At 47.1% G+C, this 14,210-nt stretch overlaps 2 protein-coding genes and 2 long non-coding RNA genes across 7 annotated transcripts in view; 3 read left to right on the top strand and 1 right to left on the bottom strand.

The window, feature by feature from the left end:
• cep89 (centrosomal protein 89) overlaps positions 1 to 14,210 on the top strand; it is a 266,004-nt gene that overhangs the window by 199,989 nt on the left and 51,805 nt on the right. The window lies entirely within an intron of this gene.
• On the bottom strand, positions 3,425 to 4,204 carry zgc:165481 (uncharacterized protein LOC100073327 homolog). The gene has a single exon (XM_041874209.2). The coding sequence runs from the start codon at positions 4,202 to 4,204 to the stop codon at positions 3,425 to 3,427; it is 780 nt and encodes a 259-aa protein (XP_041730143.2).
• LOC123485177 lies at positions 10,659 to 11,266 on the top strand. 2 transcript variants are annotated; one of them, XR_006658915.1, is made up of 3 exons: positions 10,659 to 10,791; positions 10,884 to 10,988; positions 11,152 to 11,266. It is a non-coding gene; the product is annotated as an uncharacterized LOC123485177 (long non-coding RNA). The 2 variants fall into 2 exon arrangements; XR_006658914.1 differs by lacking the exon at positions 11,152 to 11,266 and adding an exon at positions 11,082 to 11,116.
• Positions 11,727 to 12,952, top strand: LOC121564172. Of its 2 annotated transcripts, none has more exons than XR_006000059.2 (4): positions 11,727 to 11,917; positions 12,009 to 12,148; positions 12,241 to 12,520; positions 12,613 to 12,952. It is a non-coding gene; the product is annotated as an uncharacterized LOC121564172 (long non-coding RNA). The 2 variants fall into 2 exon arrangements; XR_006658913.1 differs by having other exon boundaries at positions 12,241 to 12,527; positions 12,620 to 12,952.

The raw sequence follows: 14,210 nt of genomic DNA, 5'->3' as shown, positions 1-14,210 counted from the left end.
TCCTCCTCTCTCCCCTGTCTTCCTCCTCCTCTCTCCCCTGTCTTCCTCCTCCTCTCTCCCCTGTCTTCCTCCTCCTATCTCCCCTGTCTTCCTCCTCCTCTCTCTCCTGTCTTCCTCCTCCTCTCTCCCCTGTCTTCCTCCTCCTCTCTCCCCTGTCTTCCTCCTCCTCTCTCCCCTGTCTTCCTCTTCCTCTCTCCCCTTTCTTCCTCCTACTCTCTCCCCTGTCTTCCTCCTCCTCTCTCCCCTGTCTTCCTCCTCCTCCTCTCTCCCCTGTCTTCCTCCTCCTCTCTCCCCTGTCTTCCTCCTCCTCTCTCCCCTGTCTTCCTCCTCCTCCTCTCCCCTGTCTTCCTCCTCCTCTCTCCCCTTTCTTCCTCCTCCTCTCTCCCCTGTCTTCTTCCTCCTCTCTCCCCTGTCCTCCTCCTCCTCTCTCCCCTGTCTTCCTCCCCTCTCCTCCTCCTCTCCTCTCCTCCTCTCTCCCCTGTCTTCCTCCTCCTCTCTCCCCTGTCTTCCTCCTCCTCTCTCCCCTGTCTTCCTCCTCCTCTCTCCCCTGTCTTCCTCCTCCTCTCTCCCCTGTCTTCCTCCTCCTCCTCTCTCCCCTGTCTTCCTCCTCCTCCTCTCTCCCCTGTCTTCCTCCTCCTCCTCTCTCCCCTGTCTTCCTCCTCCTCTCTCCCCTGTCTTCCTCCTCTCCCCTGTCCTCCTCCTCTCCTCTCCTCCTCTCTCCCCTCAGTATAGCCTAGTTGATGTTATTCCTGATGACTTTAATCTACTGATGGAAGTATGGAGCTTTTGATTGGTTTAATCTGGGGGGAAAATAAGACAAATCATTGATTATTTAAATGTGTTGTTTTAAAGAAAGAAAGAAGCAACAAGAAATATAGTCATTATTTAATCATAATTTCTCATTTTTTTCAATGACATATCAGTTGTTGTCCTTTTCATAGCCAGTCAGTCTGTCATGGACTGGCAAGAGGAACATGGCCTCTAGAGCTGGGTTCCTCATGGTCTGTTGGATCAGAGAGACTGAAAGAGACAGAGAGAGCGAATAACTGAGATTCCCCTCAGCCAGCTGGTTCTGAGGCTCAGTTCACTAACCAAAACCAACCTCATAGAGCCTCAGGACAGCACTCAGAACATCTGGCACAACCAAATCATCACAAAGCAAAAATAAAAATAGATCACAAAAAATCAAAGTAAACTTCAATGCTATTTGTCTCTAAACAGACAGTACATGGTGGCAGACTATCTGACCACTGTGACTGATAGAAAACTGAGGAAAACACTGACTAGGTACAGACTCAGTGAGCACAGTCTGGCTATAGAGGCCGGTGGTCACAGGCAAACCTGGCTGCCCAGAGAGGACAGGCTGTGCTCACTCTGCCCCCGGGGAGAGGTAGAGACAGAGCTGCATTTCCTATTACACTGTGACAAATACTCAGACCTAAGATAATCTTTCTTTCCCAAAATTATCATTCAGTACAAAGAATTTGAAACTATAAAATATTAAGAAAAAAACAAATATGTATTGGGTAAAAACCCAAAATGTGCAATTTCAGCAGCCAATTATGTGTCCTCCTGCCACAACCTGAGGGACAGCCAGTGAAAAGTGTAATTTAATGTCAATAATATTTCCCATTTAGTTTAAACTTTCATACCATGTAATGTGTCTTCTCAGTCAGGTTGAGATTGGTCGACTACTATTGCTTTAATGTATTCTTATTCTCATTAATATTGTTGTTGTAGTTGCTGTTAATGGTAATCCCATTTCCACTACTACTATTATTATTGCTGTTGGTCCCAACATTTTTGGTATATGTATACTTTTGACAATGTAAGTAATTTAACTTGCCATGTCAATACAGACTACTGATTTGAATTGAAATTGAGAGAGAGAGAGACAGAGAGAGATATCTAGGTTTGTGCAACAGAGAATACTGTCCCAGTACCATTGACCCTGTTGATATTCTCTGTCCCAGTACCATTGACCCTGTTGATGTTCTCTGTCCCAGTACCATTGACCCTGTTGATATTCTCTGTCCCAGTACCATTGACCCTGTTGATGTTCTCTGTCCCAGTACCATTGACCCTGTTGATATTCTCTGTCCCAGTACCATTGACCCTGTTGATATTCTCACACAGGGAGACAGGGAGATAGGGAGACAGAGACACACAGAGACACAGGGAGACAGAGACACAGGGAGACAGAGACACAGGGAGGCAGAGACACAGGGAGGCAGAGACACAGGGAGACAGAGACACAGAGAGACAGAGACACAGAGACACAGAGACACAGAGACACAGAGACACAGAGAGACAGAGAGACAGAGACACAGAGAGACAGAGACACAGAGAGACAGAGACACCGAGAGACAGAGACACCGAGAGACAGACACAGAGAGACAGAGACACACAGAGACACAGAGAGACAGAGACACAGAGAGACAGAGACACAGGGAGACATGGAGACAGAGACACAGGGAGACAGAGACACAGGGAGACAGAGACAGAGGGAGACAGAGAGACAGAGACACAGAGACACACAGAGACACAGAGACACAGGGAGACAGAGCTCTTCAGAGGTAGTCAGAGACCTCTTTATCTTGGCTCCATATATCTGAGTCCCCGTCCTCAGGGTCATACTGTAGAGTGAACATGGAGACTGAGAGAGACATCTTAGTGGTGCTGTTTATCCCCAGGCTCTCTCATAGGACACTAGATGGGCTAGATGTTCACATGATGTTCCTCTTTTTAATCATGTTAACGTTCTTATTATCTGATCTATTGGAAACTGCACTGCAACTCTGTTTTCTTTACTGTTAACTGCCAAAGTGCCCCATTGTTGCACATGGAAATAAAACCAACCTATAGGTCTGGAAGGCTCTGTGACATATTGAGAGTTTGTCTGGAAGGCTCTGTGCCATGTGATTTGACAACGGTAACAGACACCATGATGGGACCGACCGACAGTCCATTGTTTTCCACCCACCCATCCATTTGTCTCCAGTCTCTCCCATGGGGCTGGAAGGCCCATTTGGTCCAAGTTCTCCATCCATAGAGCGTATGGAGAGTTCAGCAAACACCTTTCAATACAGAGATTGGCAATCCCCTTGTTCTGATTGACACAGTAAAGGACGCCATGTTGACTCCAGCAGTGCATTGTATTCCCTCCCTCCAACCCGGCTGGTCGTTAGATTTGGACAATAAAGGACGCCATGATGGCTCCAACAGTCCATTATTTTCCTTACCTCCAATCCCAACATCCCACCACCCCAGCAACAGTCAGTACTCTGTTGAACCAGCCAGCCAGCCAGCCAGTCAGTCAGTCAGTCAGCCAGCCAGCCAGTCAGCCAGCCAGCCAGCCAGTCAGCCAGCCAGCCAGCCAGTCAGCCAGCCAGCCAGCCAGCCAGCCAGCCAGTCAGCCAGCCAGTCAGCCCCTAGACGAGCAGTCACACATTCCCTGGCAGAGACACTGGCAGAACCCATAGACCAGACACACAGTCAGACTGGAGGGGACCAGGCTCACACAGACTATACCCAGCGTCACCCTCTGGATCACCAGCAGGTAGATTCCCAGGGGCAGGGACCCGAAGTAGAACAAACCCAGGAGCCACACCAGGATCCGGGGGACGTGGGTACAGAGCCTGGACAGGGCGTCCTGAACCTCCGGCCCGTTGGAGCCCACAGAGATGGAGTCCAGGCTGTGCTCTGTGTAGTGGTCTGAGATGCCCAAGCCACGCCCCCCGGACCCAGTGTCCCTCTGGACCTCCATGATAGTGATCACCAGGCAGTTGGAGGAGTCGTGCGAGGTGGAGGAGGAGGTGGAGGACAGGCTCTTGGGGGTGAGGACCACCTCTTTGCTGTGGTCGGAGCTCCAGGACTTATCCCTGACGGCCAGGCAGGACATGATTTTGGAGTCGTCAGGGAGGCCCGACACCTCGTATTCGCTGACCTCTGTTTCATGTCGGCAGAAGGGGCAGGAAATGCAGCCCAAGACGTCCCCCAGGTCCAGGATCTTGTTGAGGCAGCGGGCGCACACCCGGTGGAGGCAGTCCAGGATCTTGGGCCTGCGGCTGCGGGCATTGTAGCTCTGGTAGCAGATTTTACACTCCAGCTCTTCTTTGACGGGGGTCGGGGTGGGGGTGGTGACAGGGGTCAGGGTGATGGTGGAGGGGGGCATCTCATCCGATTCAGGCTGAAGAACACTCATCTTGGAAGAGGAGAGAGAGAGAGAGAGAATTATTGTTTTTTTACTCAAGTAAAAGTAGCATTTTAAGAAACTTCTCCATCCAGAGGCTATTCACTGTGTCTGTTTCTACTCTGAGAGCTAGCATAATGACTTCTCCATCCAGAGGCTATTCACTGTGTCTGTTTCTACTCTGAGATCTAGCATAATGACTTCTCCATCCAGAGGCTATTCACTGTGTCTGTTTCTACTCTGAGAGCTAGCATAATGACTTCTCCATGCAGAGGCTATTCACTGTGTCTGTTTCTACTCTGAGAGCTAGCATAATGACTTCTCCATCCAGAGGCTATTCACTGTGTCTGTTTCTACTCTGAGATCTAGCATAATGACTTCTCCATCCAGAGGCTATTCACTGTGTCTGTTTCTACTCTGAGAGCTAGCATAATGACTTCTCCATCCAGAGGCTATTCACTGTGTCTGTTTCTACACTGAGAGCTAGCATAATGACTTCTCCATCCAGAGGCTATTCACTGTGTCTGTTTCTACTCTGAGAGCTAGCATAATGACTTCTCCATCCAGAGGCTATTCACTGTGTCTGTTTCTACTCTGAGAGCTAGCATAATGACTTCTCCATGCAGAGGCTATTCACTGTGTCTGTTTCTGCTCTGAGAGCTAGCATAATGACTTCTCCATCCAGAGGCTATTCACTGTGTCTGTTTCTACTCTGAGAGCTAGCATAATGACTTCTCCATGCAGAGGCTATTCACTGTGTCTGTTTCTACACTGAGAGCTAGCATAATGACTTCTCCATCCAGAGGCTATTCACTGTGTCTGTTTATTCTGTTTATGTTCATCAACTCTACTCTGTATCAGCATCCATTAAGCCTGTCAATCTACCACACACACACACACACACACACACACACACACACACACACACACACACACACACACAGTCTACCACCAGACAGACAGTAGTTCAATTAACCCAGTGAATCTCACTCTGCTAATTCAATTGAATTGAACAGCAGAAATGGAGGTGATGAAGCGAAAATGGTGTTCTATGGTCCTCAGTGACAAATGGACATGTCTAGTGCTTTTGCTGTCTGCAATTAAACCTAAAGAGATTCAATTATGTTGAGGGAAGACTTGTGTTTGGATGTGTCCCAAATGGCACCCTATTCCCTATATAGTGCACTACTTTAGACCAGAGAATGGCACCCTATTCCCTATATAGTGCACTACTTTAGACCAGAGAATGGCACCCTATTCCCTATATAGTGCACTACTTTAGACCAGAGAATGGCACCCTATTCCCTATATAGTGCACTACTTTAGACCAGAGAATGGCACCCTATTCCCTATATAGTGCACTACTTTAGACCAGAGAATGGCACCCTATTCCCTATATAGTGCACTACTTTAGACCAGAGAATGGCACCCTATTCCCTATATAGTGCACTACTTTAGACCAGAGAATGGTACCCTATTCCCTATATAGTGCACTACTTTAGACCAGAGAATGGCACCCTATTCCCTATATAGTGCACTACTTTAGACCAGAGAATGGCACCCTATTCCCTATATAGTGCACTACTTTAGACCAGAGAATGGTACCCTATTCCCTATATAGTGCACTACTTTAGACCAGAGAATGGTACCCTATTCCCTATATAGTGCATTACTGTTGACCAGGGCCAGTAGTGCACTATATATGGAATAGGGTGCCATTTGGGATGCACACTTGTGTTTGTCACCATGGTAGACAGAAAACAACTTGTAGAGTTAAAGGCCCAGTTCTGCCAAAAACGTGATATTCCTGTGTTTAATATGTGACCGACCGACTCAATTCTGTCTTATGTAGCATGAAATTGTGTTTTTTACATTGGATAAAAGTAGAGACTCAGAGCTAGAAAATTGTATATCATACACTACAGTTGAGGGACAATGGGAAAGTCATTCTGCTTTGAAAGTTGATAAACTTGTACCTCACTTTTGATAAAATGGCCCTTGAATGTTTTGGTACCTACTGGAGAGCTCTTCTTTGTCTCCACCCATTCAGCATCGTTCACACCCTTTAGCCCCGCCCAGCTCTTTAAGGATTCACATGTGAGGCCATGTTCTAAACACTACCCCTGGACGCTCAGGCCGAGGAGTAGGGTTGAAACCGGCCATATTAAACGGATGTTGAGCGTTCGTAAAATTCATCAGTTATTCTGCGCTCTGGCACACTGGTCTGAAATCGGAGTATATAGCCAGAGCGAATTTACCAGCTAGGTCTCTCGACAGTTGTCTCAGTGACGTCTGCTAACTGGCATTACATTTTACATTTTAGTAATTTAGCCTACGCTCTTATCCAGAGCGACTTACAGTTAGTGCATACATTATAATTTTTTTTGTTTTTGTTTTTTTCATACCCCCTGTGGGAATCGAACCCACAACCCTGGCGTTGCAAACGCCATGCTCTATCAACTGAGCTACATCCCTGCCGGCCATTCCCTCCCCTACCCTGGACGACGCTGGGCCAATTGCGCGCCGCCCCATGGGTCTCCCGGTCGCAGCTGGCTACGACAGAGCCTGGATTCGAACCAGGATAGTGGCACAGCTAGCACTGCAATGGAGTGCCTTAGACCACTCTTGGTGGTTCCAAACTTCATCCATTTAAGAATGATGGAGGCCACTGTGTTCTTGGGGACCTTCAATGCTGCAGACATTTTTTGGTACCCTTCCCCAGATCTGTGCTTCGACACAATCCTGTCTCAGAGCTCTACGGACAATTCCTTGGACCTCATGGCTTGGATTTTGCTTTGACATGCACTGTCAACTGTAGGACCTTATATAGACAGGTGTGTGCCTTTCCAAATCATGTCCAATCAATTGAATTTACCACAGGTGGACTCCAATCAAGTTGTAGAAACATCTCAAAGATGATCAATGGAAACAGGATGCACCTGACCTCAATTTTGTGTCTCATAGCAAAGGGTCTGAATACTTATGTAAATCATGTATTTCAGTTTTTTATTTTTAATACATTTGCAAAAATTTCAAAAAATCTGTTTTTGCTCTGTCATTTTGGGGTATTGGGCATAGATTGTTGACGATTTTTATTTATTTAATCAATTTTAGAATAAGGCTGTAACATAACAAAATGTGGAAAAAGTCAAGGGGTCTGAATACTTTCTGAAGGCACTGTATATACATTTTACATTTTAGTCAGTTAGCAGACGCTCTTATCCAGAGCGACTTACAGGAGCAATTAGGGTTAAGTGCCTTGCTCAAGGGCACATCGACAGATTTTTCACCTTTTTGGCTCGGGGATTAGAACCAGCGACCTTTCGGTTACTGGCACAACGCTCTTAACCACTAAGCTACCTGCCGCCCTATATACAAAGTGTGTGGGCACCCCTTCAAATTCGTGGATTCGGCTATTTCAGCCAGGTGTATAAAATTAAGCACACAGCCATGCAATCATTGGCAGTAGAATGGCCCGTTACTGAAGAGGTCAGTGACTTTCAACGTGGCACCATCATAGGATGCCACCTTTCCAACAAGTCAGTTTGTCACATTTCTGCCCTGCTAGAGCTGCCCCGGTCAACTGTAAGTGCTGTTATTGTGAAGTGGAAACGTCTAGGAGCAACAACGGCTCAGCCATGAAGTGGTAGGCCACACAAGCTCACAGAACGGGACCACCGAGTGCTGAAGCGTGTAGCATGTATCAATAGTTTGTCCTCGGTTGCAACACTCACTACCGAGTTCCAAACTGCCTCTGGAAGCAACGTCAGCACAAGAACTGTTAGTCGGGAGCTTCATTAAATGGGTGTCCATGGCTGAGCAGCCCCACTCAAGCCTCAGATCAACATCCGCAATGCCAAGCGTCGGCTGGAGTGGTGTAAAGCTCGCCTCCATTGGACAGCAGTAGAAACGTATTCTCTGGAGTGATGAATCACGCTTCACCATCTGGCAGTCCGACGGACAAATCAGTGCCCGACCTCACTAATGCTCTTGTGGCTGAATGGAAGCAAGTCCCCGCAGCAATGTTCCAACATCTAGTGGAAAGCCTTCCCAGAAGAGTGGAGGCTGTTATAGCAGCAAAAGGGGGGACCAACTCCATATTAATGCCCATGATTTTGGAATGAGATATTCGACGAGCACATACTTTTGGTCATGTAGTGTATATTTCCACACTATGAGGTTGGAAGAATACTGTGACATTGTGAAAATAATGATAATGCTTTTTAGTGGAAGAGCTGTTTGAAAAGACCGCCTGAAATGTCAGCCTTTTTTGGTGGGATGGAGTTTTTGCCTGTCTGGTGACATCACCAGGCGTTAAATTAGGTAATAGACCAATAAGAAAGAGAGTTCCAAACCTCTCTGCCAATGACAGCTAGTTTTCAGTTTTCCCCTCCCCACTCAGGCCACTCCCAGACAGTACTTGCAAAATGATTGCTTGAGAAATCGCTCTTTGCTAAGAAGCTATTTGTTTCTTTTGACCATTTTAATGGAAAACAATCACAGTAAGGTACTTTATTGTTTCCCAGAAATGATTTTATATTGCGATAAAAACACCTGCATTGGACCTTCATGTATAAAAGGTTGGCTTTGCATTAATGAACCAATCAGAGACTAGGATGTGACAGTAATGGTACGCAGCAGAGCAGACTGGAACAGAGTCAAATGACAACACTGCTGCCATTTAACTGGTATGAATATTCAGCCTCGTCTTACTGAAATGGTAGCCTGGTCCTAGATCTGTTTGTGTCAATGCCTGCTGGGATTGTTGTGTTCTCATTACTGGTATTGTTGTGTTCTCATTACTGGTAATGTTGTGATCTCATGACTGGTATTGTTGTGATCTCATGACTGGTATTGTTGTGATCTCATGACTGGTATTGTTGTGATCTCATGACTGGTATTGTTGTGATCTCATGACTGGTATTGTTGTGATCTCATGACTGGTATTGTTGTGTTCTCATTACTGGTATTGTTGTGATCTCATGACTGGTATTGTTGTGATCTCATGACTGGTATTGTTGTGATCTCATGACTGGTATTGTTGTGATCTCATGACTGGTATTGTTGTGATCTCATGACTGGTAATGTTGTGATCTCATGACTGGTATTGTTGTGATCTCATGACTGGTATTGTTGTGATCTCATGACTGGTATTGTTGTGATCTCATGACTGGTATTGTTGTGATCTCATGACTGGTATTGTTGTGTTCTCATTACTGGTATTGTTGTGATCTCATGACTGGTATTGTTGTGATCTCATGACTGGTATTGTTGTGTTCTCATTACTGGTATTGTTGTGATCTCATGACTGGTAATGTTGTGATCTCATGACTGGTATTGTTGTGTTCTCATGACTGGTATTGTTGTGATCTCATGACTGGTATTGTTGTGATCTCATGACTGGTATTGTTGTGATCTCATGACTGGTATTGTTGTGATCTCATGACTGGGTATTGTTGTGATCTCATGACTGGTAATGTTGTGATCTCATGACTGGTATTGTTGTGATCTCATGACTGGTATTGTTGTGATCTCATGACTGGTATTGTTGTGATCTCATGACTGGTATTGTTGTGATCTCATGACTGGTATTGTTGTGTTCTCATGACTGGTATTGTTGTGATCTCATGACTGGTATTGTTGTGATCTCATGACTGGTATTGTTGTGATCTCATGACTGGTATTGTCAGGCCAAACATGGCCGTTCCATAAAGCAACAGAAGCTGAAATGGGGTTTTCTAAAGATAGTGGTTTAATTGCTGTGTGGAAGATATTATGGGAGTTCCCAGGCAGCCTGTTGGGATTGTTATGCTAATGAGGAAATCCACAGCAGCTACCCTAGCTAGCCGTTTATCATCTGTTGTTGTTCAGCTTTACACAGGGTTTTAAGATACCTATCCTCTGAGTTAGAGCTGTGAGGTGATAGGTGAGAAGATGTGAGTTAGGGCTGTGAGGTGATAGGTGAGAATATGTGAGTTAGAGATGATAGGTGAGAAAATGTGAGTTAAAGCTGTGAGGTGGTAGGTGAGGAGATGTGAGTTAGGGCTGTTAGGTGATAGGTGAGGAGATGTGAGTTAAAGCTGTGAGGTGATCGGTGAGGAGATGTGAGTTAAAGCTGTGAGGTGATAGGTGAGGAGATGTGAGTTAGGGCTGTGAGGTGATAGGTGAGGAGATGTGAGTTAGGGCTGTGAGGTGATAGGTGAGGAGATGTGAGTTAGGGCTGTGAGGTGATAGGTGAGGAGATGTGAGTTAGGGCTGTGAGGTGATAGGTGAGGAGATGTGAGTTAAAGCTGTGAGGTGATAGGTGAGGAGATGTGAGTTAAAGCTGTGAGGTGATAGGTGAGGAGATGTGAGTTAGGGCTGTGAGGTGATAGGTGAGAAGATGTGAGTTAAAGCTGTGAGGTGATAGGTGAGGAGATGTGAGGTGATAGGTGAGGAGATGTGAGATAGGGCTTTGAGGTGATAGGTGAGGAGATGTGAGTTAGGGATGTGAGGTGATAGGTGAGGAGATGTGAGTTAGGGCTGTGAGGTGATAGGTGAGGAGATGTGAGTTAGGGCTGTGAGGTGATAGGTGAGGAGATGTGAGTTAGGGCTGTGAGGTGATAGGTGAGAAGATGTGAGGTGATAGGTGAGGAGATGTGAGTTAGGGCTGTGAGGTGATAGGTGAGGAGATGTGAGTTAAAGCTGTGAGGTGATAGGTGAGGAGATGTGAGTTAGGGCTGTGAGGTGATAGGTGAGGAGATGTGAGTTAGGGCTGTGAGGTGATAGGTGAGGAGATGTGAGTTAGGGCTGTGAGGTGATAGGTGAGAAGATGTGAGGTGATAGGTGAGGAGATGTGAGTTAGGGGCTGTGAGGTGATAGGTGAGGAGATGTGAGTTAAAGCTGTGAGGTGATAGGTGAGGAGATGTGAGTTAGGGCTGTGAGTTGATAGGTGAGAAGATGTGAGTTAGGGCTGTGAGGTGATAGGTGAGGAGATGTGAGTTAGGGCTGTGAGGTGATAGGTGAGGAGATGTGAGTTAGGGATGTGAGGTGATAGGTGAGGAGATGTGAGTTAGGGCTGTGAGGTGATAGGTGAGAAGATGTGAGGTGATAGGTGAGGAGATGTGAGTTAGGGCTGTGAGGTGATAGGTGAGGAGATGTGAGTTAAAGCTGTGAGGTGATAGGTGAGGAGATGTGAGTTAGGGCTGTGAGGTGATAGGTGAGGAGATGTGAGTTAGGGCTGTGAGGTGATAGGTGAGGAGATGTGAGTTAGGGCTGTGAGGTGATAGGTGAGAAGATGTGAGGTGATAGGTGAGGAGATGTGAGTTAGGGCTGTGAGGTGATAGGTGAGGAGATGTGAGTTAAAGCTGTGAGGTGATAGGTGAGGAGATGTGAGTTAGGGCTGTGAGGTGATAGGTGAGAAGATGTGAGTTAGGGCTGTGAGGTGATAGGTGAGGAGATGTGAGTTAGGGCTGTGAGGTGATAGGTGAGGAGATGTGAGTTAGGGATGTGAGGTGATAGGTGAGGAGATGTGAGTTAGGGCTGTGAGGTGATAGGTGAGAAGATGTGAGGTGATAGGTGAGGAGATGTGAGTTAGGGCTGTGAGGTGATAGGTGAGGAGATGTGAGTTAAAGCTGTGAGGTGATAGGTGAGGAGATGTGAGTTAGGGCTGTGAGGTGATAGGTGAGGAGATGTGAGTTAGGGCTGTGAGGTGATAGGTGAGGAGATGTGAGTTAGGGCTGTGAGGTGATAGGTGAGAAGATGTGAGGTGATAGGTGAGGAGATGTGAGTTAGGGCTGTGAGGTGATAGGTGAGAGATGTGAGTTAAAGCTGTGAGGTGATAGGTGAGGAGATGTGAGTTAGGGCTGTGAGGTGATAGGTGAGGAGATGTGAGTTAGGGATGTGAGGTGATAGGTGAGGAGATGTGAGTTAGGGCTGTGAGGTGATAGGTGAGGAGATGTGAGTTAGGGCTGTGAGGTGATAGGTGAGAAGATGTGAGGTGATAGGTGAGGAGATGTGAGTTAGGGCTGTGAGGTGATAGGTGAGGAGATGTGAGTTAAAGCTGTGAGGTGATAGGTGAGGAGATGTGAGTTAGGGCTGTGAGGTGATAGGTGAGGAGATGTGAGTTAGGGCTGTGAGGTGATAGGTGAGGAGATGTGAGTTAGGGCTGTGAGGTGATAGGTGAGGAGATGTGAGTTAGGGCTGTGAGGTGATAGGTGAGGAGATGTGAGTTAAAGCTGTGAGGTGATAGGTGAGGAGATGTGAGTTAGGGCTGTGAGGTGATAGGTGAGGAGATGTGAGTTAGGGCTGTGAGGTGATAGGTGAGGAGATGTGAGTTAGGGCTGTGAGGTGATAGGTGAGGAGATGTGAGGTGATAGGTGAGGAGATGTGAGTTAGGGCTGTGAGGTGATAGGTGAGGAGATGTGAGTTAAAGCTGTGAGGTGATAGGTGAGGAGATGTGAGTTAGGGCTGTGAGGTGATAGGTGAGGAGATGTGAGTTAGGGCTGTGAGGTGATAGGTGAGGAGATGTGAGTTAGGGCTGTGAGGTGATAGGTGAGGAGATGTGAGTTAGGGCTGTGAGGTGATAGGTGAGGAGATGTGAGTTAAAGCTGTGAGGTGATAGGTGAGGAGATGTGAGTTAGGGCTGTGAGGTGATAGGTGAGGAGATGTGAGTTAGGGCTGTGAGGTGATAGGTGAGGAGATGTGAGTTAGGGCTGTGAGGTGATAGGTGAGGAGATGTGAGGTGATAGGTGAGGAGATAGAGCTGTGAAAGCAGCCTTCTCAGGGGATAAACATGCCTGGTTAGTGTGACTGACTGTTCAGAGACAGGTTAGTGTGGCTGACTGTTCAGAGACAGGTTAGTGGGACTGACTGTTCAGAGACAGGTTAGTGGGACTGACTGTTCAGAGACAAGTTAGTGTGGCTGACTGTTCAGAGACAGGTTAGTGGGACTGACTGTTCAGTGACAGGTTAGTGTGGCTGACTGTTCAGAGACAGGTTAGTGGGACTGACTGTTCAGAGACAAGTTAGTGTGGCTGACTGTTCAGAGACAGGTTAGTGGGACTGACTGTTCAGAGACAGGTTAGTGGGACTGACTGTTCAGAGACAAGTTAGTGGGACTGACTGTTCAGAGACAAGTTAGTGTGGCTGACTGTTCAGAGACAGGTTAGTGGGACTGACTGTTCAGAGACAGGTTAGTGTGGCTGACTGTTCAGAGACAGGTTAGTGGGACTGACTGTTCAGAGACAAGTTAGTGTGGCTGACTGTTCAGAGACAGGTTAGTGGGACTGACTGTTCAGAGACAGGTTAGTGGGACTGACTGTTCAGAGACAGGTTAGTGGGACTGACTGTTCAGAGACAGGTTAGTGGGACTGACTGTTCAGAGACAAGTTAGTGTGGCTGACTGTTCAGAGACAGGTTAGTGGGACTGACTGTTCAGAGACAAGTTAGTGTGGCTGACTGTTCAGAGACAGGTTAGTGGGACTGACTGTTCAGAGACAAGTTAGTGTGGCTGACTGTTCAGAGACAGGTTAGTGGGACTGACTGTTCAGAGACAAGTTAGTGTGGCTGACTGTTCAGTGACAGGTTACCCTATGGTGAAACCCATTGGTGGAGAGTGGACTGTAGACTAGGATAGGTGTTTTATTTATGGCTAGATTGCTATTTCTGTTGTGAGTGTATTTTTGGACTGGGCTCCTGTCTATGCATTATTGAATCCAGTTAAATCCAACCATGACTTCTATACACACCATGAGATATTCAGAGGGTGGAGAGAGAGATGGAGAGCGAGATGTGGAGAGGGAGAGAAGGGGGGTTAGAAGGAGAGACAGAAGGGGGGTTAGAGGGGGAGAGAAGGGGGGTTAGAGGGGGAGAGAAGGAGAGAGAGATGGGGGTTAGAGGGGGAGAGATGGAGAGAGAGATGGGGGGTTAGAGGGGGGAGAGATGGAGAGAGAGATGGGGGTTAGAGGGAGAGAGAAGGGGGTTAGAGGGGGGAGAGAAGGGGGGTTAGAGGGAGAGAGATGGGGGGTTAGAGGGAGAG

The sequence above is a fragment of the Coregonus clupeaformis genome, unplaced genomic scaffold (assembly GCF_020615455.1).
Source record: "Coregonus clupeaformis isolate EN_2021a unplaced genomic scaffold, ASM2061545v1 scaf0599, whole genome shotgun sequence".
NCBI lineage: Eukaryota > Metazoa > Chordata > Actinopteri > Salmoniformes > Salmonidae > Coregonus > Coregonus clupeaformis.
This window is presented reverse-complemented; position numbering and strand designations above follow the sequence as displayed.